Source organism: Narcine bancroftii, unplaced genomic scaffold (genome assembly GCF_036971445.1).
Source record: "Narcine bancroftii isolate sNarBan1 unplaced genomic scaffold, sNarBan1.hap1 Scaffold_309, whole genome shotgun sequence".
Lineage (NCBI taxonomy): Eukaryota > Metazoa > Chordata > Chondrichthyes > Torpediniformes > Narcinidae > Narcine > Narcine bancroftii.
Window position 1 is genome coordinate 1 of NW_027212046.1, and position 15,498 is coordinate 15,498.

A 15,498-nucleotide genomic window follows, 5' to 3' on the forward strand; every position below is an offset into this window, starting at 1 on the left:
TCCTATTCACTCCTCCCCTCCGCATCATCCCCTATTCACTCCTCCCCTCCACACCATCCCCTATTCACTCCTCCCCTACACACTCCTCCCCTATTCACTCCTCCCCTCCGCACCATCCCCTATTCACTCCTTCCCTCCGCACCACCCCCTATTCGCTTCCACCCTCTGCACCGCCCCCTCACAATCCCTCCATCCGCACCGTCCCACCACCCACGCCCTCCCTCCCTCCCCCCACACTGTCCCATCACTCACTCCCAAAGTCAGACATAGAGTGAAGCTCTCTCTCCACCGTCCCATCACACACTCCCAGAGACAGACATAGAGTGAAGCTTCCTCCACACCATCCCATCACACACTCCCAAAGACAGACACAGAGTGATGCTCCCTCCACACCGTCCTATCACACACTCCCAGAGACAGACACAGAGTGAAGCTCCCTCCGCACTGTCCCTTCACTCACTCCCGAAGTCAGACATAGAGTGAAGCTCCCTCCGCACCGTCCCATCACACACTCCCAGGGTCAGACACAGAGTGAAGCTCCCTCTGCACCGTCCCATCACACACTCCTACCTGGAAGGCGAGGTCGTGGTATTTCTGCTTCTCATTGTGCCCCAGGGCGTACCACCATTCGCCCAGGATCTTACTGACAGTCCTGTTGTCCTGGTTTGGGTGCCGTTGGTGAACCAGCGCACGGTGCCGCTTGCTGAAGATCATGAAGGCATTCATTGGTCGCCGGATGTGGTCCTTCTCCCGCTGCAGGGAATGGTCATGGGTCAGAGCGAGTGGCCAGTTTCCCACCCGTCCCCACGGCATGCGGGCCGAGGAGAGGGAATTGCACCCGGCCTATTCCCCACCCTCACGCTCCTGCCTCACTCTGTGTTCTCTTATCAAGGTCAAAGCCCTGCATCAACACCTGTGAAAGCACAAGAGCATGCGCCAGCCATCCAGGTCTGAAACACTGCCTTCAACACCGCCTGCAGCCTGCGCGTTGCACTCATGTCACAGACGCCCAAGCTGTGATGGTGCCTACGTCGGCTGCCTGGAATCACACTTGTGCATGTGTTGGACTCCCAAGTTGTACCAGTGCATGTAATGGATGCCCAGGTTGCACCAGTGTATGAGGTGTGCAGTAGAACTGAGGGATCTGGGAACATAGATACATGATTCTCTGTAAGTGGCATCACAAAGAGAGTTTTTGTTATCTTGGCCTTCATAAATCAAAGTACTGAGACCAGGAGTTGGGATGTTATGGTAAAGTTGTAAAAGTCATTGGTGAAGCCAAATTTGGAGCATTCTGTGCAGTTTTGGTCACAGAACTATAGGAAAGATCTCAATAAGACAGAAAGAGTGCAGAGAAGATTGACTAGGATGTTGCCCGGACTTCAGGGACCGAGTTACAGGGAAAGGTTAAATAAATAGGTCAGGACTTTATTCCCTAAAGTGTAGAAGAACGAGGGGAGATTCAATGGAGGCATTTAAAATGATGAGGGGAGAGACATAGTAAATGTAGGTTGGCTTTTCCCACTGAGGGTAGGTGAGATACAAACCAGAGGACATGGGTTAAAGGTGAAAGGTTTAGGGGGAACATGAGGGGGAACTTCTTCACACAGAGAGTGGTGGAAGTGTGCAATGAACAGCCAGCTAAACACAGGCTCAATTTTAATATTCAAGAAGAATTTGGACAAGAACATAGATGGGAGAGGTGTGGAGGGCTATGAACTGGGTGCAGGTCAGTGGGATGAGGCAGAATAACAGTTTAGCCCAGAGCAGAAAGGCCTGTTTTCTGTTCTGTAATGTTGTCTGGTTCTATGCTCCAGACACCCAGGGGGCAGCAGTTCATGCTCTATCCATCACTGTAGCTGACAGTGAGACAGAGCCATGAACAAGGGGTCCTCAGCGATGCTGGATACCCCTTCACCTCCACCCGCTCTCCTGCGCCCACCTTGTGTGGGCTACGACCTTCCTTCTCAGACGATGAGTCCCGCTCCTTAGGGAGTGCGCTGAGAGACTTGGTCCTGCGTTTCTCGGGCTGCAGGCAAACGGTATCCAGGCTGGAGGTTGGCAGGAACCTGGTGGTGGGAGAGTGAGGGAAGGTAGTTACTGTCAAGTCCAGGGGGAGGGGGAGGGAGAAGGGGAAAGGGAGCAATGGTTACTGCTGGGTCCAGCAGGAGGGGAAGGAAGTATTGTGTGCAGTTTTGGTCACCGATCTACAGGAAAGATATCAATAAGATAGAAAGAGTACAGAGATTTACTAGGATGTTGTCCGGACTTCAGGAACTGGGTTACAGGGAAAGGTTAAACAGGTTCAGACTTTATTCCCTGGAGCGTAGAAGAATGAGGGGAGATTTGATCGAGGTATTTAAAATTATGAGGGGGATAAATGTAGGTTGGCTTTTCCTACTGAAGGTGGGTGAGTTACAAACCAGAGGACATGGGTTAAGTATGAAAGGGGAGAAGTTTAGGGGGGAACGTGAGGGGGAACTTGTTCACACAGAGAATGGTGGGAGTGTGGAACGAGCTGCCAGCTGAAGTAGTGAATGCAGGCCCATTTTTAACATTTAAGAGGAATTTGGACAGATACGTGGATGGGAGAGGTTTGGAGGGATGTGGACTAGGTGCAGGTCAGTGGGACTAGGTTAAAAAAAAATGGTTCAGCATGGACTGGGTTCTGGGGACAGAGCTTTCAGGGAGAAGAGAGCAGTGAGGATGGGGTGGGAGAGGGTGAGGGGAGGCGAATGTAAATGCGACATGGGGGTAGGCCAATTTGGGGGGGGGGGGGGATCTGAAGGGTATCCAGCATCGCTGATTGGTTTCCCTCCCTCCTTGCCCTGAATTCCACACCAGAGTGGGTTGGGGGTCCCTGTTTACTCACGTATCGTCGTGATCGCTCTCCGTCTCACTGTCCACCTTCTGGTCCAGAAGCTGGCTCATCTCATCACTGGGTGCAGAGACTTCACCTGAGACCCTGGCTGGGATACTCCCTGCCACACCTGCCTCCTCCTCCTCCTCCTCCCTTCTCTCTGGGTGCCGGGGAGTCTCTGAGGGCTGGCATGCCTGCTGCGACGGCTGCAGAGGCTCTGCTGGGGCAAGAGGGAGAGCGGGGCAAGAATGGTGAGGGGCGGAGAGAGGTGTTTCCTCTTCCCCTTCAGTTCCATCTGGCCCCCCAATCCCGTCCTTCGCCTCCACCCCTGTGCACCACCAGGGAGGATGTTCTCCCTTACCCCCCCACCCCCACTATCCCGGTGACAGACTCTCCACCCTGCCTCTCCCCACCTGTTCCTCCCTCGAGAGTCCCCCCACCCTTCACCGTGCCTACCCACCCATCCATACCTGCGAGTCCCCCTACCCCTTGCCCTCCCCACCTGCCCGACCTCTCTGTGAAAGTCACCCCACTTTTTGACCTCACCACCCGCCCATCATCCCCGCAATAGCCCTCCAACCCCTCGTCACCCCTACCATCTGTTATCCCAGCAACGGCCACCCACCCATCATCCTCCTCACCCGTTTGTCATCCTTGGGAGTCCACGCACCACTCGCCCTACCCCTCACCAGCCTCTCGCTCGTTTGGCAGGCGTGCCTAACCCAGCCATTGGCTTTACCTTTGACCTGATTGGAGGATCCACTGGGGGCAGGTTGGCTGCTGGGCTTCAGTGGGCTGGATGGTACAGTCTGGTTGGCTGGGTGCCAGGAATGGCACTAGGGAATGCCAGGGGAATACGGGTACGGAGCGTGGCTCCACGTTGGTCCACACTGTCAGGTGAGAGGGAAAACACAGGATAAGGTGTGGGAGATCCCATCCCCTCCCCCGCTGTGGGAGATCCCATCCCCGCGCCCCCGCTGTGGGAGATCCCATCCCCGCGCCCCCGCTGTGGGAGATCCCATCCCCGCGCCCCCGCTGTGGGAGATCCCATCCCCGCGCCCCCCGCTGTGGGAGATCCTATCCCCTCCCCCAGAGTGAGAGATTCCATTCCCACCACCCCCTCCCCCCCAGTGTGGATCCCACCTCCCCTCTCCCACAGACCGACTGCCCTCTGAGACAGAACATTGCCCCTTAGGCCCCGTTTAACTCTCTCCCCTGAGTTCCAGACACCCAGCCCATCCCCAGGGAGACATTGTCCACCTTATCCATCTTGTAAATCACTTCTCCCAACTAAGCTCCCTGCATTCCCCATAGACACAAACATTTGTAAAAGATGGTGCCCTATGCACTGTTTAACTCCCCTGGACTTGTTTCATGGAACACTACAACACAGCCCTTTGGCCCACAATGTTGTGGCTACCAACTAACACCTCTCAACATCATAACCCTCTATCATCCATGTGCCTAAGGTTCTCTTAAATGGCCCCAATGTTCTAGGCTCCACCACCATCCCTGGCAAGGCATTCCAAGCACCCATTACTTACCCCTGACATCTCCCCTAAACTTCCTTCCCTTTACCTTGTACACATCTTCTGGTGTTTGCTATTCCTGCCCTGGGGAACAGGTTCTGCCTGTCCACCCTATCTATGCCTCTCAGAATTTTTTCGACCTCCATCAAGTTTCCTCTCTTCCTTCTTCGCTCCAAAAAGCCCCAGTTCAACTAACCTTGCCTCACAAGACATTTCCCAATCCAGGCAACATCCTGGTAAATCTCCTCTGCTCCCTCCCTATCGCTTCCACATCCTTCCTGTGGAGGTGACCAGAACTGAACACAATATCCCAAGTGCGGTCTCACCAGAGTTTTAGAGAGCTGCAACATGACCTTGTGTCTCCTGAACTCAATCCCCCGACTAATGAAGACCAGCATCCCATTATGTTTCAGTACAACACAATGTTTTGGAAGCTACTAGCCCCATCTCTTCTACACACAAACAGCTCCGTTGTGGAGAGCACCAAGTTCCTTGGTGTGCAGATAATGGACAACCTATCCTGGACCCACAACACCTCCTCATTAGTCAGGAAGGTGCAGCAGCGCCTACACTTCCTCAGAAGGGTGAGGGGGGCAGGGCTACCGGCCCCCATCTCGACAACGTTTCACAGGAGCACAATTGAGTGTTCTGTCCGGCTGCTTCATCGTGTGGGACGCGAGCTGCAAAGCATCGGACCGGAAGTCAATACAGAGGGTTGGCAAAACGGCCGAGAAGACCACTGGGGTGTCCCCCCTTTCCTCTGTTGACCCCATTTACCAGGAGTGTTGCTTAAACAGGGCTCAGAGAATGATCGAGGACCCTTTCCATCCAGCGCTCAATGTCTTTGACCCACCGCCATCAGGAGCATCAAAATCAGGAACTCCTTCCCCCCACAGGCTATGATATTGATAACTGGTGTCCTGTAACCAAGTAAATCATCCCAGAATATTTATTTTATGATATATCTTTTTGTATTTGTGATTATTATGTGATGAGTATTGTGGGTATATGTGTATGCATGCGGTCACCATGGCTCAGAGAAACAATGTATCGTCTGGTTGTTTACAGTCAATTAGTAATAAACAAACATTTGCAGTGCAAGTTGACTTGTCAAGACACAAACTAAAACTTCTCTGTACGCACAATCAACTTATTCAAAACCTCGCAAGTACGCCCCTCCCACGGCACTCCCTCCTTGCCGCACCTCCCTCCACACCACCCCTCCCATCGAACTCCCTCCTCGTTGCCCCTCCCTCCTCACCACCATTCCCATGGAACTTCCTCCTCACCGACCTCCCTCCTTGCCGCCCCTCCAACGGCTCTCCCTCCACACCGTCCCTCCCATGTCACCCTCACCACCCCTCCCATAGCACTCCCTCCTCGCCATCCCTCCCACGGCACCCTCCTCACTACCCCCATTTCCTCACCACCCCTCCCTCCACACTGCCCCTCCCACAGCACTCCTTCCTCACCACCCCTCCCTCTACACTGCCCCTCCCATGGCACTCTTTCCTCACCACCCCTCCCACGGCACTCCCTCCTCATCAGCCCTCCCTCTTCATCACCCCTCCCATAATGCAGAGCTCCTTCACTACACCTCTCATATTGCAGAACTCCCTCATCACCCCTCTCATAGCGAAGAGCTCCCCCACAACAGTGCGGAGCTTCCTCCCACAGCGGGAACTCCCTCACACTCTCCCACAGCACGGAGTTCCCTCCTCCTCACCCCTCCAGAGCTTCTGCTGCTGGCCCCCCTCCCAAAGTGGGACGTTCAGGTTATGCAACTGCCTGTGTGCTGGTTCCAGATGTGAAGGAAATGCGTGCAAAGGGAGGCCTGGATACAGCAACAACAGTGGCAAGAGTAGAGAGGCAGGAGAGTGCCGACCTTCACACAAGGAAAAGGAAAGCTCTCCGGGACAAAGGGAGGCCCTGTCAGGAAAACGGAGCTGAGTAAGATGTGGGCTTCCAGTCAGGCAGAGAGTGGGGAGTGGAGAGGGCTTCACCCACCTCAGGACACAGAGTCAAGCTCCCTATGCACCTTCCCATCACACACTCCCAGGGTCAGACACAGAGTGAAGCTCCCTCCACACTGTCCCATCACACACTCCCAGAGTCACAGAGTGAAGCTCCCTCCGCACTGTCCCATCACACACTCTCGGGGTCAGACACAGAGTGAAACCCTTCACACCATCCCATCACACACTCCCAGGGTCAGACACAGAGTGAAGCTCCTTCCGCACTATCACACATTCCCGAGGTCAGACACAGAGTGAAACCCTTCACACCATCCCATCACACACTCCTGGGGTCAGACAGAGTGAAGCTCCCTCCACGCCATCCCATCACACATGCCCAGTGTCAGACACAGAGTGAAGCTCCCTCTGCACCGTCTCAATCTCTCTTGCCCTCCTCCACTCCCGGGAAGGTCCCAGTGAATTTTCCCCACCTCTTTCAACCGCGGTGACTTCCTGCCTACAGCTGGGCAACCAAAACAAACCACAACCGTTGTCCTTTCTGCTTCACATTCCAACCCCTCCGTCAAAACTCAGTGCTGGTTCCTCTCTGACAGCCCCCTGAGTGGAGGTGGGCAGAGTTAGGGAGGGGAAAAGGCAATGGGAACTCCTGTGCCGTTACTACAAATCAGAGGGGCGGGTGCTTTGCCCTCTCCAATCACTTGGTCAGCCATTTCTAGCCTTGTCTGCGCATGGACAGGAAGGATGTGGCAGAGAAGAGAGACATCAGCAGGTGGCCTGGAGATACAAGGCTTGCTAGAATTCAGATGGAGAGGTTCCTCAAACCAAACAGGGAATGTGGAGTCTTGTCCCACAGCACAGGGGATTCTCCAACTTTAGAACCACTGAACACTACCACATAGAAAATGGGCCCTTCTCATCTGCGCTGAACTATTCTGCACAGTCCCATTGACCTGCATCCAGTCCATAACCCTTCATACTTCTCCCATATATGGACCCGTCCAAATGTTTCTGAAATGTCAAAATTGACCCTGCATTCACCTCTTCAGCTAGTAGCTCGTTCCACATTCCCACCACTCTCTGTAGAAAGAAGTCCCCCCCCCCCTCAAACATTTCCCCTTACACCCATGTACAACACATCTTTGATAGAACATGACAGCAGAGAAACAGGCCCTTCTAATCTGTGCCGAACTATAATTCTTCCTCGTCCCACTTACCTTCACCCAGTCTGTAGCCCTCCATCCCCCTCCCATCCATGTACCTGTCCAAATTTTTCTTCAATGTTAAAATTGAGCCCACATTCACCACTTCAGCTTGTTCCACACTCCCACCCCTCTCTGTGTGAAGAAGTTCCCCTAAAGTTTCCCCCTTTCACCCTTAACCCATGTCCTCTGGTTTGTATCTCACCCACCCTCAGTGGAATAAACCTACCTACCCCCTCATAATTTTAAATACCTTTTATCAAATCTACACTCCAGGGAATATAAAGTCCTGACCTATTTAACCTTTCCCTGTAGCCCAGTTCCATCCAACATCCTAGTAAATCTTCTCTATCCTTCTTCAGGCTTATTGATATTTTGTTGAAGGCACAGGTTTCAGGTGAGAGAGAAGGGGGTGTGAGTTTTCCACACACAGGGTATGATGGGGTTTTTAAATCTTTTTTAATTTTAGAGAATCAGCGCTGTAACGGGCCCTTCCAGCCCACGTCACCATCTGAACATGGGAGGACATCGGAAAAGGGGAGATTATACAAACTTCTTACAGACAGCAGTGGATTCAAACCTGGGCCACTGGTGCTGTAATAGTATGGTGTCTGTCTGGAGGTAGAGCCAATGACTCAGAGAGCAAGCAAATGGATGGATAGCTGGTCAGCAGTGTACATGAGTCTATAACACCAGCAGCCCCAGCCGGCGCCCTGCATAACAGCCTCAACCCAGCTCACATTACCCTCTCTCACACACTTGCTCTCTTCTCCTCCCACACAAACTCACTCCCCTCCCTCTCACTCGCTCGTTCTCCTCCCTCTCACTTGCTCGCTCCCCTCCTCATACACCCACACTCCTGTCACCCATCCTTTTCTCTGGTTCTCTCCTCACACTCTATCTCTCATGCTTACTCTCCCTCAAATACACTCGCCTGTCTCACACTCTCTCCTCTCACACTCCCTCCCTCTCAATCTCCACCTCTCTCTCATACTCTCCATCTCTCTCACACACACACAGAGGAGGCGGTTGGGATCAAACCCAGGTTCCGGAGCCATAAGGCAGCATGCCTACCCACTATGCCATGTCACTGAGGTCAGGGTGTTGTGGGGGGGAGAGAATGAGGGGGTCATGTGACAGTGGACGTGAAGGCGACAAGGGCCATTAATCGCCTCAGTGTCCTCGGTCACAGACTCCACCAGGTCAGGCCATGGAAGCCTCCGCCCTCCTGTGGCTCTCTTCAAACAGGCGTGGTTATGAATCCACACATAATTACATACTGCCCTGAGCTCTCACGGACCCACTAATTAGTGGCGCACTAATTACAGAGACAGCCCGGTTGCTCGACAGGCTAATTACAGAGACACACTTCCCCTCGACAAGCAATCATAGGCGGACCCTGCGACCTCGACTCAGATCACGGGCACTAAGCGCTGACAAGAAGCTCCCTGCTGCCGAATTCACCAGCCCTTCACCCTCCCCGTCACACCAAAGTACAGTACGGGGGTCTCACAAGCTCAGGGGGCCAGGCTAGAGCCTCCTTCACCTTCCGCTGGTTTTGACAAGAGGAGTGTGGAGGTGTGGGAGAGGGTTGTGAGTGAGGTGTGCACAAAGGAGGGGGGCAGGAGGGGCTAGAGGAGGGGCAGTGGCGAGGAAGAGGGGGGAGGCGAGGGAGGAGGAGGTGGGGAGGGGGAGGGAAGTGGGGAAATAAAGAGGGGGAGGGTGGTGTTGGAAGGGGCAGTGGATGTTTGTTGAGGAGGTGAGGGCAGAGATGTGGGGAGGAGACTAAGAAGATCACACAAGGCAGGACTCCATGCAAACTAGCGAGAGTGGGACGCCTTACTGGACCACAGTGCATGGCTAGGACAGGAGGAGACTTGCCCGCAGGCCGGAGAGCAACCCTTTTACTGACCAAACATGCTCAGGCTGCTGTGTTGCTGAGGGAGAGGTGAAGTGTGCATCTCTTGCTGTTCAAATTCCTCGGCCGCCAGGAGGAATCGGAATCCACCAGTCTCCCAGTGTCCCAAGGTCCAGTGGGAACCATGCCCCTTCTCCGGATGGAGAGAGTCCAACCTGGTCCCGACGATGCCAAATAAAGTTTGTTTTTAGAAAAATACGAACAAGAGCATGTCGTTTGTTCAAAGCTGTGTGGTCCTTCCCGCTGCGTTTGTAGACTGTGTGCGTTCACAATAAACGTCCAGATAAATCCAAAGTGTGGAAAATCCCGCACGCAAACTCTTGGCTTTGCAGGGGTGACCTGAATGCACACTCCCTTCGGGTGTTAGGGCATACCTCCGGCCAATTCTTGAGGGGGGGGGGGAAAGAAAGGAGGCAAAAAGAGAGAGAGAGAGAGAGAGGATTCAAACAAAGCGCTTGCTCTCAGCTGTTGAGGCTCCACATGCGGACATGGGAGCTCTCCTGGAACGGTTCCCTCTGTCAGAGCCCACCTACCGGGGAGGCGAGAGCAAGGCTGGGCTCGGGTGACTGCAGGAGGGCGAGGGAGCTGCTCATTGAGGGCTGGGGTTCAGGCAGCCAGTGTGGTCAGTGGGGGGGGGGAAGAGAGAGAGAGGATGCTTCTATCCACACCCCACCCACTCTCTGTGGCCTGCTCGCTCTCTTTCCCCTCTCCATGGCCTCTCCCCTCCTGCAGGGAGGGCCTACAGCCCCTCATTTGTAACCCACAGGTGACTGTGTACCCAATTGCCTCGCAGCTTGCCTCCTGTTTCCCACCTCCCTTGTCCTCCTATCACCCGTTCATCATTCCCACTGCCCAGCTTCCAGGAATTAGTTCTCTCGACGGCCCCATGATTCCTACCCAGATCAGCTCCTTTCCCACGTACCTTACACTCCCTCCCTGCCTGGAGGCCCATTGTGACCCTGCACTCTCCCATGGTGCTGACGGTGCTCCAACCTCTCTCCCCAACTGCACCTGCCCTCTCCATTACCCTTCTGTCTCTTCAACCACTCAGTCACCCATATACCCCCCTGCCTATACTCCGGTGTTGCTCCCTCTAATCCCCATGCTCCCCCTGTACTCTGCATTTATACTCCTAGTGCCCAGTGTCTGTTCTCCTGATGTTTCCCCCACTTTCCAATTCCCTATACCTCAATTCCATGTGTTGGCCCATCAACCCCCAGGGTTCCTCCTTTGCACACAGTGTTCACCCTCCCGGTTCCCCCTCCTCCCCCACGCAGTGTCCCCCCCTCTACTCCCAGAGATCCCCCCTCTACACTCAGTATTCCCCCCTCCTCTACTCCCGGTGTTCCCACCCCCCCCCTCTAATGCCGGTGTTCCATTTCCCCCCTCCCCAACTCCCAGTATCTCTCCCACCCCCCTCGACTCCCGGTATCTCTCTCCCACCCTCCCTTGACTCCCGGTATCTCTCTACCCCAACTCCACGACTCCCGGTATCTCTCTCTCCCCCCCAACAACTCCCGGTATCTCTCTCTTCCTCCACCCCCCACGAATCCTGGTATCTCTCTCCCCCCACTTCCTCAACTCCCGGTATTCTCTCCCACCCTCCTTCGACTCCCGGTATCTCTCTACCCCAACTCCACGACTCCCGGTATCTCTCTCTCCCACCCCCCCCCACGACTCCCGGTATCTCTCTCTTTCTCCACCCCCAACGACTCCTGGTATCTCTCTCCCCCCGCCTTCCTCGACTCCCGGTATATCTCTACCCCCCCTCCCTCGACTCCCGGTATCTCTCTCCCTCGATCCCTGGTGTGTTCTTCCCCCCTCCCTCGACTCCCAGTGTGTTCTCCCCCCCTTCCTCGACTCCCAGTATCTCTCTCCCCCCCCCTCCCTCGACTCCCGGTATCTCTCTCCCCCCCCCCCGACTCCCGGTATTTCTCCCACCCCCCTCCCTCGACTCCCGGTGTGTTCTCCCCCCCCCCCCCTCTCTCGACTCCCGGTGTGTTCTCCCCCCCTCCCTCGACTCCCGGTGTGTTCCCCTCCACTCCCTCGACTCCCGGTGTGTTCTCCCCCCTCCCTCGACTCCCGGTATCTCTCTCTTGCCCCCCCCCGCCCTCGACTCCCGGTGTACCTCTCCCACCCTCCTCCCTCGACTCCCGGTGTGTTCTCCCCCTCCCTCGACTCCCGGTATCTCTCTCTCTCGCCCCCCCTCCCTCGACTCCCGATATCTCTCTCCCCCCCCTCCCTCGACTCCCGGTATCTCTCTCCCTCCCCCTCGACTCCCGGTATCTCTCTCTCGCCCCCCCCGCCCTCGACTCCCGGTGTGTCCCCCCCCTCCTCCCTCGACTCCCGGTGTGTCCCACCCCTCCTCCCTCGACTCCCGGTGTGTCCCCCCCCTCCTCCCTCGACTCCCGGTGTGTCCCCCCCCTCCTCCCTCGACTCCTGGTGTGTCCCCCCATCCTCCCTCGACTCCCGGTGTGTCCCCCCCCCCTCCTCCCTCGACTCCCGGTGTGTCCCCCCCCTCCTCCCTCGACTCCCGGTGTGTCCCCCCCCTCCTCCCTCGACTCCCGGTGTGTCCCCCCCCCTTCCTCCCTTGACTCTCGGTGTGTCCCCCCCCTCCTCCTCCTCCCTCGACTCCCGGTTCTCCTCCCCGCGCCGCTTCGCACCTTGCGTCGCCCGGCTCCATGCTCGGCCCGTCGCCGCCACCTTTCGCTCTCTCTCTGCCGCCGCCATTCCCACCCTCCCCGAACCGCCCGGCTACGACAGGGCGGGATTCCATGCCAGCGCGGCACCAATCGGCGCTCGGCTCCAGCCGCCAATCAAAACCACCGCCCAATGATAGGAGAGATCGCCCCCTGTCAATCAACCACCCTCGCCGACGTTCATCAATAGAAGATCCTGCCCCTGCTTTATTTTCATTGGTCGGATTGACCCGCCATGCCATCCATCGGACTGCACTCCCTGTCAGTAGAGTGAGAAGCCGCTCAGAGAGGGCCCTCGCGTCAACCATTTTCAGCTCCCGCCTCTACTCCTGACAACCAGCCAATCAAAGACGTTATATCCTGGGTACCTGCTCCCATTGGCCCGTGCCATGCAGCCGCGGTCGCAGAGGGAGAGGACTCCGGTTGGTCGAACGCCACTCGCGGATTGACGGGCGGAGTGTAGTATGCTAATGAGATGGCCGGGTGCCTGACTCGCCGCCGGGGCTTGAGCAGCAGAGGGCGTGCGATTGGTCCGGCTGATGGTTTTTGACAGGAGGTGGCACCAATCAGGAGGCAGGATTAACGAACGGTATTCAATAGTTGAAGGAGGTGGACACAATGTCGCACCCATTGGAATACAAAGGAATAGGGAGAGGGATGGGGGAGAGATGGAGGGATGGGGAGAGATGGAGGGGTGGGGAGAGATGGAGGGGTGGGGAGATGGAAAGGAAGGTGGGGGAGATGGAGGGGTGGGGAGATGGAAAGGGAAGGTGGGGGAGATGGAGGAGAAGAGATGGAGGAAAGGAGATGGACGGGAGAGATGGAGGGGGAGAGATGGAAATCCCAGGAGTCAAGGTGGAAGCAGTAACGTGACATATGAGGATATGGAGTAATGGGCACCCAGTATCGGAGAATGGGATTAGTGTAATTTTGGGACCAAATTGGGGGAAGAGAACGCTGACTCATTCCTGTACTGCACTGTGCTGCGCAGGCTACGCAGGAGCTGTCCCAGACTGTCCATGCACAACCATCCTTCCGTCTCCGTCTCTCTCTATCCTCACAGCCAATCTTCCTCTCTCCATTTCCACCTATCCTCCCTCTCGCCCTTTTAACCCCCTCTAAATGAACACTCTCCTTCCCTCTCACCCTCTCTCTCCCACCTGCTCTCCATCTCCTCTCATTCCCTCCCCCACTCATACCCTACTTTGTCCCCTCTATCCCTCCACGGCCCCTCTCACACCACTCTTTCTCCCATGACTTTCTACCCTCTCCCTCACAAACAAAAGATCCTGCTCACCAACCACGTCTCCCCCTCCCTCCAACTGCACCTTTTCTTACTTGACTCCTTCCTCCATCTCACCAACAAATCACCCTTCCAAACTCTCTCCACACTCCTCCCTCACCCCCCCCCCCATAAAATGCTCTATTTTTCATCATCTTTTGCTCTTTCTCACGGAACCAGCTGTCAAAACTATGTCTGGAACAGGCCGAGCAACAGTCTCCGGGTGATCTGAAGCAGATTCACACCCTTCCAGCAGTTACTGAGAATTAGTCATGTACCCCTGTATTACACAATGACACACCAGGATACTGAGAGAGGCAGACTGCTCTTGTTCAAAAACCACAGGCCTGGCATTTCTTCCTAACAGATATTAACACTGTCCCAGACACAGCCACAGATACAAAAAATAGATTTGACAAACAACGAGGCCCCTTTGTAAACCACCAGCTGATTCAAACACTGGTGAACAAACTAAACTCAACTGTACTCAGGGATGAAACAATCACAAGCTGTATAATGGCAGCACACACACACTCACATACATACTCACACGAAACCAAAAACAGCATCAACAAGTGACAGAGTGCTGGACCCATCCCCACCAGTACTGCACCCCAGTGTTATGCAGTGACAGACCCGTCCCCACTTGTCATACAGTAAAGAACTTCAATCCCTTCCCTGCAGCCTGACATCAGTGCCCATCCAGTGTGGGTCAGTGCCTGGGGTTGCTGTGACACAGAGATGCCTGCACTGATCTGTGCAGTGCTGCTGACATTACTCTGACTCACAGGATGAGGCATCTGTACATTGTGGTGTACAGTTACAGCTCAGTGTTCCGCTAGGGTCCATAGTCCGAAGGCCGCACTGCGTCGCTCTGTGACAAGCTCCCAGGCCCAGGTCCTGCCCCAGCCCCACCCTCACACTCCTGAAATCCCTTGGAGAGTCAGGGGTGCTGGCTCAAACGCCTGATGCCTCCTCCAGTGAGCCCGGTCAGTACCCAGCACTTTTCCCGTCAGCTCCTCCAACCACCCCACCCCCCCCCCCCATCCACTTGAGTATTGGTCCAGATGCCTTCTCGACTCATTTCCCAGCTCCTCGAGCTGGCTGGTGATCTCAGACGCGTGTGCGCCTGTGTGGGTGTGGGCGTGTGTGTGTGTGGGTGTGGGTGTGGGTGTGTGCGTGTGTTGGTGTGGGTGTGTTGGTGTCCCCTCTTGTTCTGTACTCTCCCACCATGGGGGAACAACATTTCTACATCAACCCTATCCACGCCTTTCAATGAGATCCCCCCCTCATTCTCCTAAATTCCAACAAATAAAAACACCTCATATGATAACCCTTTCATTCCCAGAATCATCCACGTAAACCTCCTTTGAACCCTCTCCAATGTAGGCTACAGCCCTGGGAGGGGCCACAGCTGAGAAAAGGTAGACAATGCCTGAATCTCACCCCTTCTCATCTTAAGCCCTGCAGTTTCAGACTCCCTGACCCTGGGGCAAAAGATTGTAATCATCCACCTTATCGTCGCCCCTCATGGTTCCCCCCTCAGCCTCTGATGCTGCAGGGAAGTCCCAAGCCTTTGCCGAACCTTGAAGCCCCCGCAAATGATGGGAACATCCCGACATTACCCTGCGGAGAGCAATCTCTCCTCTGGGCAGGGGATGAGGATTATTTGTGAATCTTCCCTTCCTCACTGGCCGATGGAAACAGTGAATATTTGTCTTTTATACATTGCTTCTTTCAATTTCATTTAACGAACACCATTGTTGTATATATTTTTCACAAAGTGCCACCTGCAGGGAGAATTTTGATGCACGTGGACATTGTACAGTGTGTCCAACAATGAATCTGCTATTGTCATCATTCCCTCTCCAGTTACAGCAGCTGCCCTTCCAAGCACTTGTATCTCCGGGAAACGACAACTCACTTTATTCCGGAGGCTGAACAGCCCACAGGTCTCTGACTCACCGCTCTCTCACGAGGGAATGAGAAAGCCCTCGGTCCCGCCACACTCCCACCTCCCATCACCAAGGGAACG

The 15,498-nt window shown here is 55.2% G+C and overlaps 1 protein-coding gene across 1 annotated transcript in view; it reads right to left on the bottom strand.

Annotated features, from left to right (window-relative positions):
- Positions 1–246: 246 nt before the first annotated feature.
- LOC138750948 (protein capicua homolog) overlaps positions 247–15,498 on the bottom strand; it is a 232,400-nt gene continuing 217,148 nt past the window's right edge. The window contains 5 exon segments of the mRNA XM_069913053.1: positions 247–753; positions 1,943–2,069; positions 2,873–3,077; positions 3,600–3,627; positions 3,629–3,750. Of these exon segments, the coding sequence (XP_069769154.1) occupies positions 505–753; positions 1,943–2,069; positions 2,873–3,077; positions 3,600–3,627; positions 3,629–3,750 (731 nt within the window). The 3' untranslated portion in view covers positions 247–504.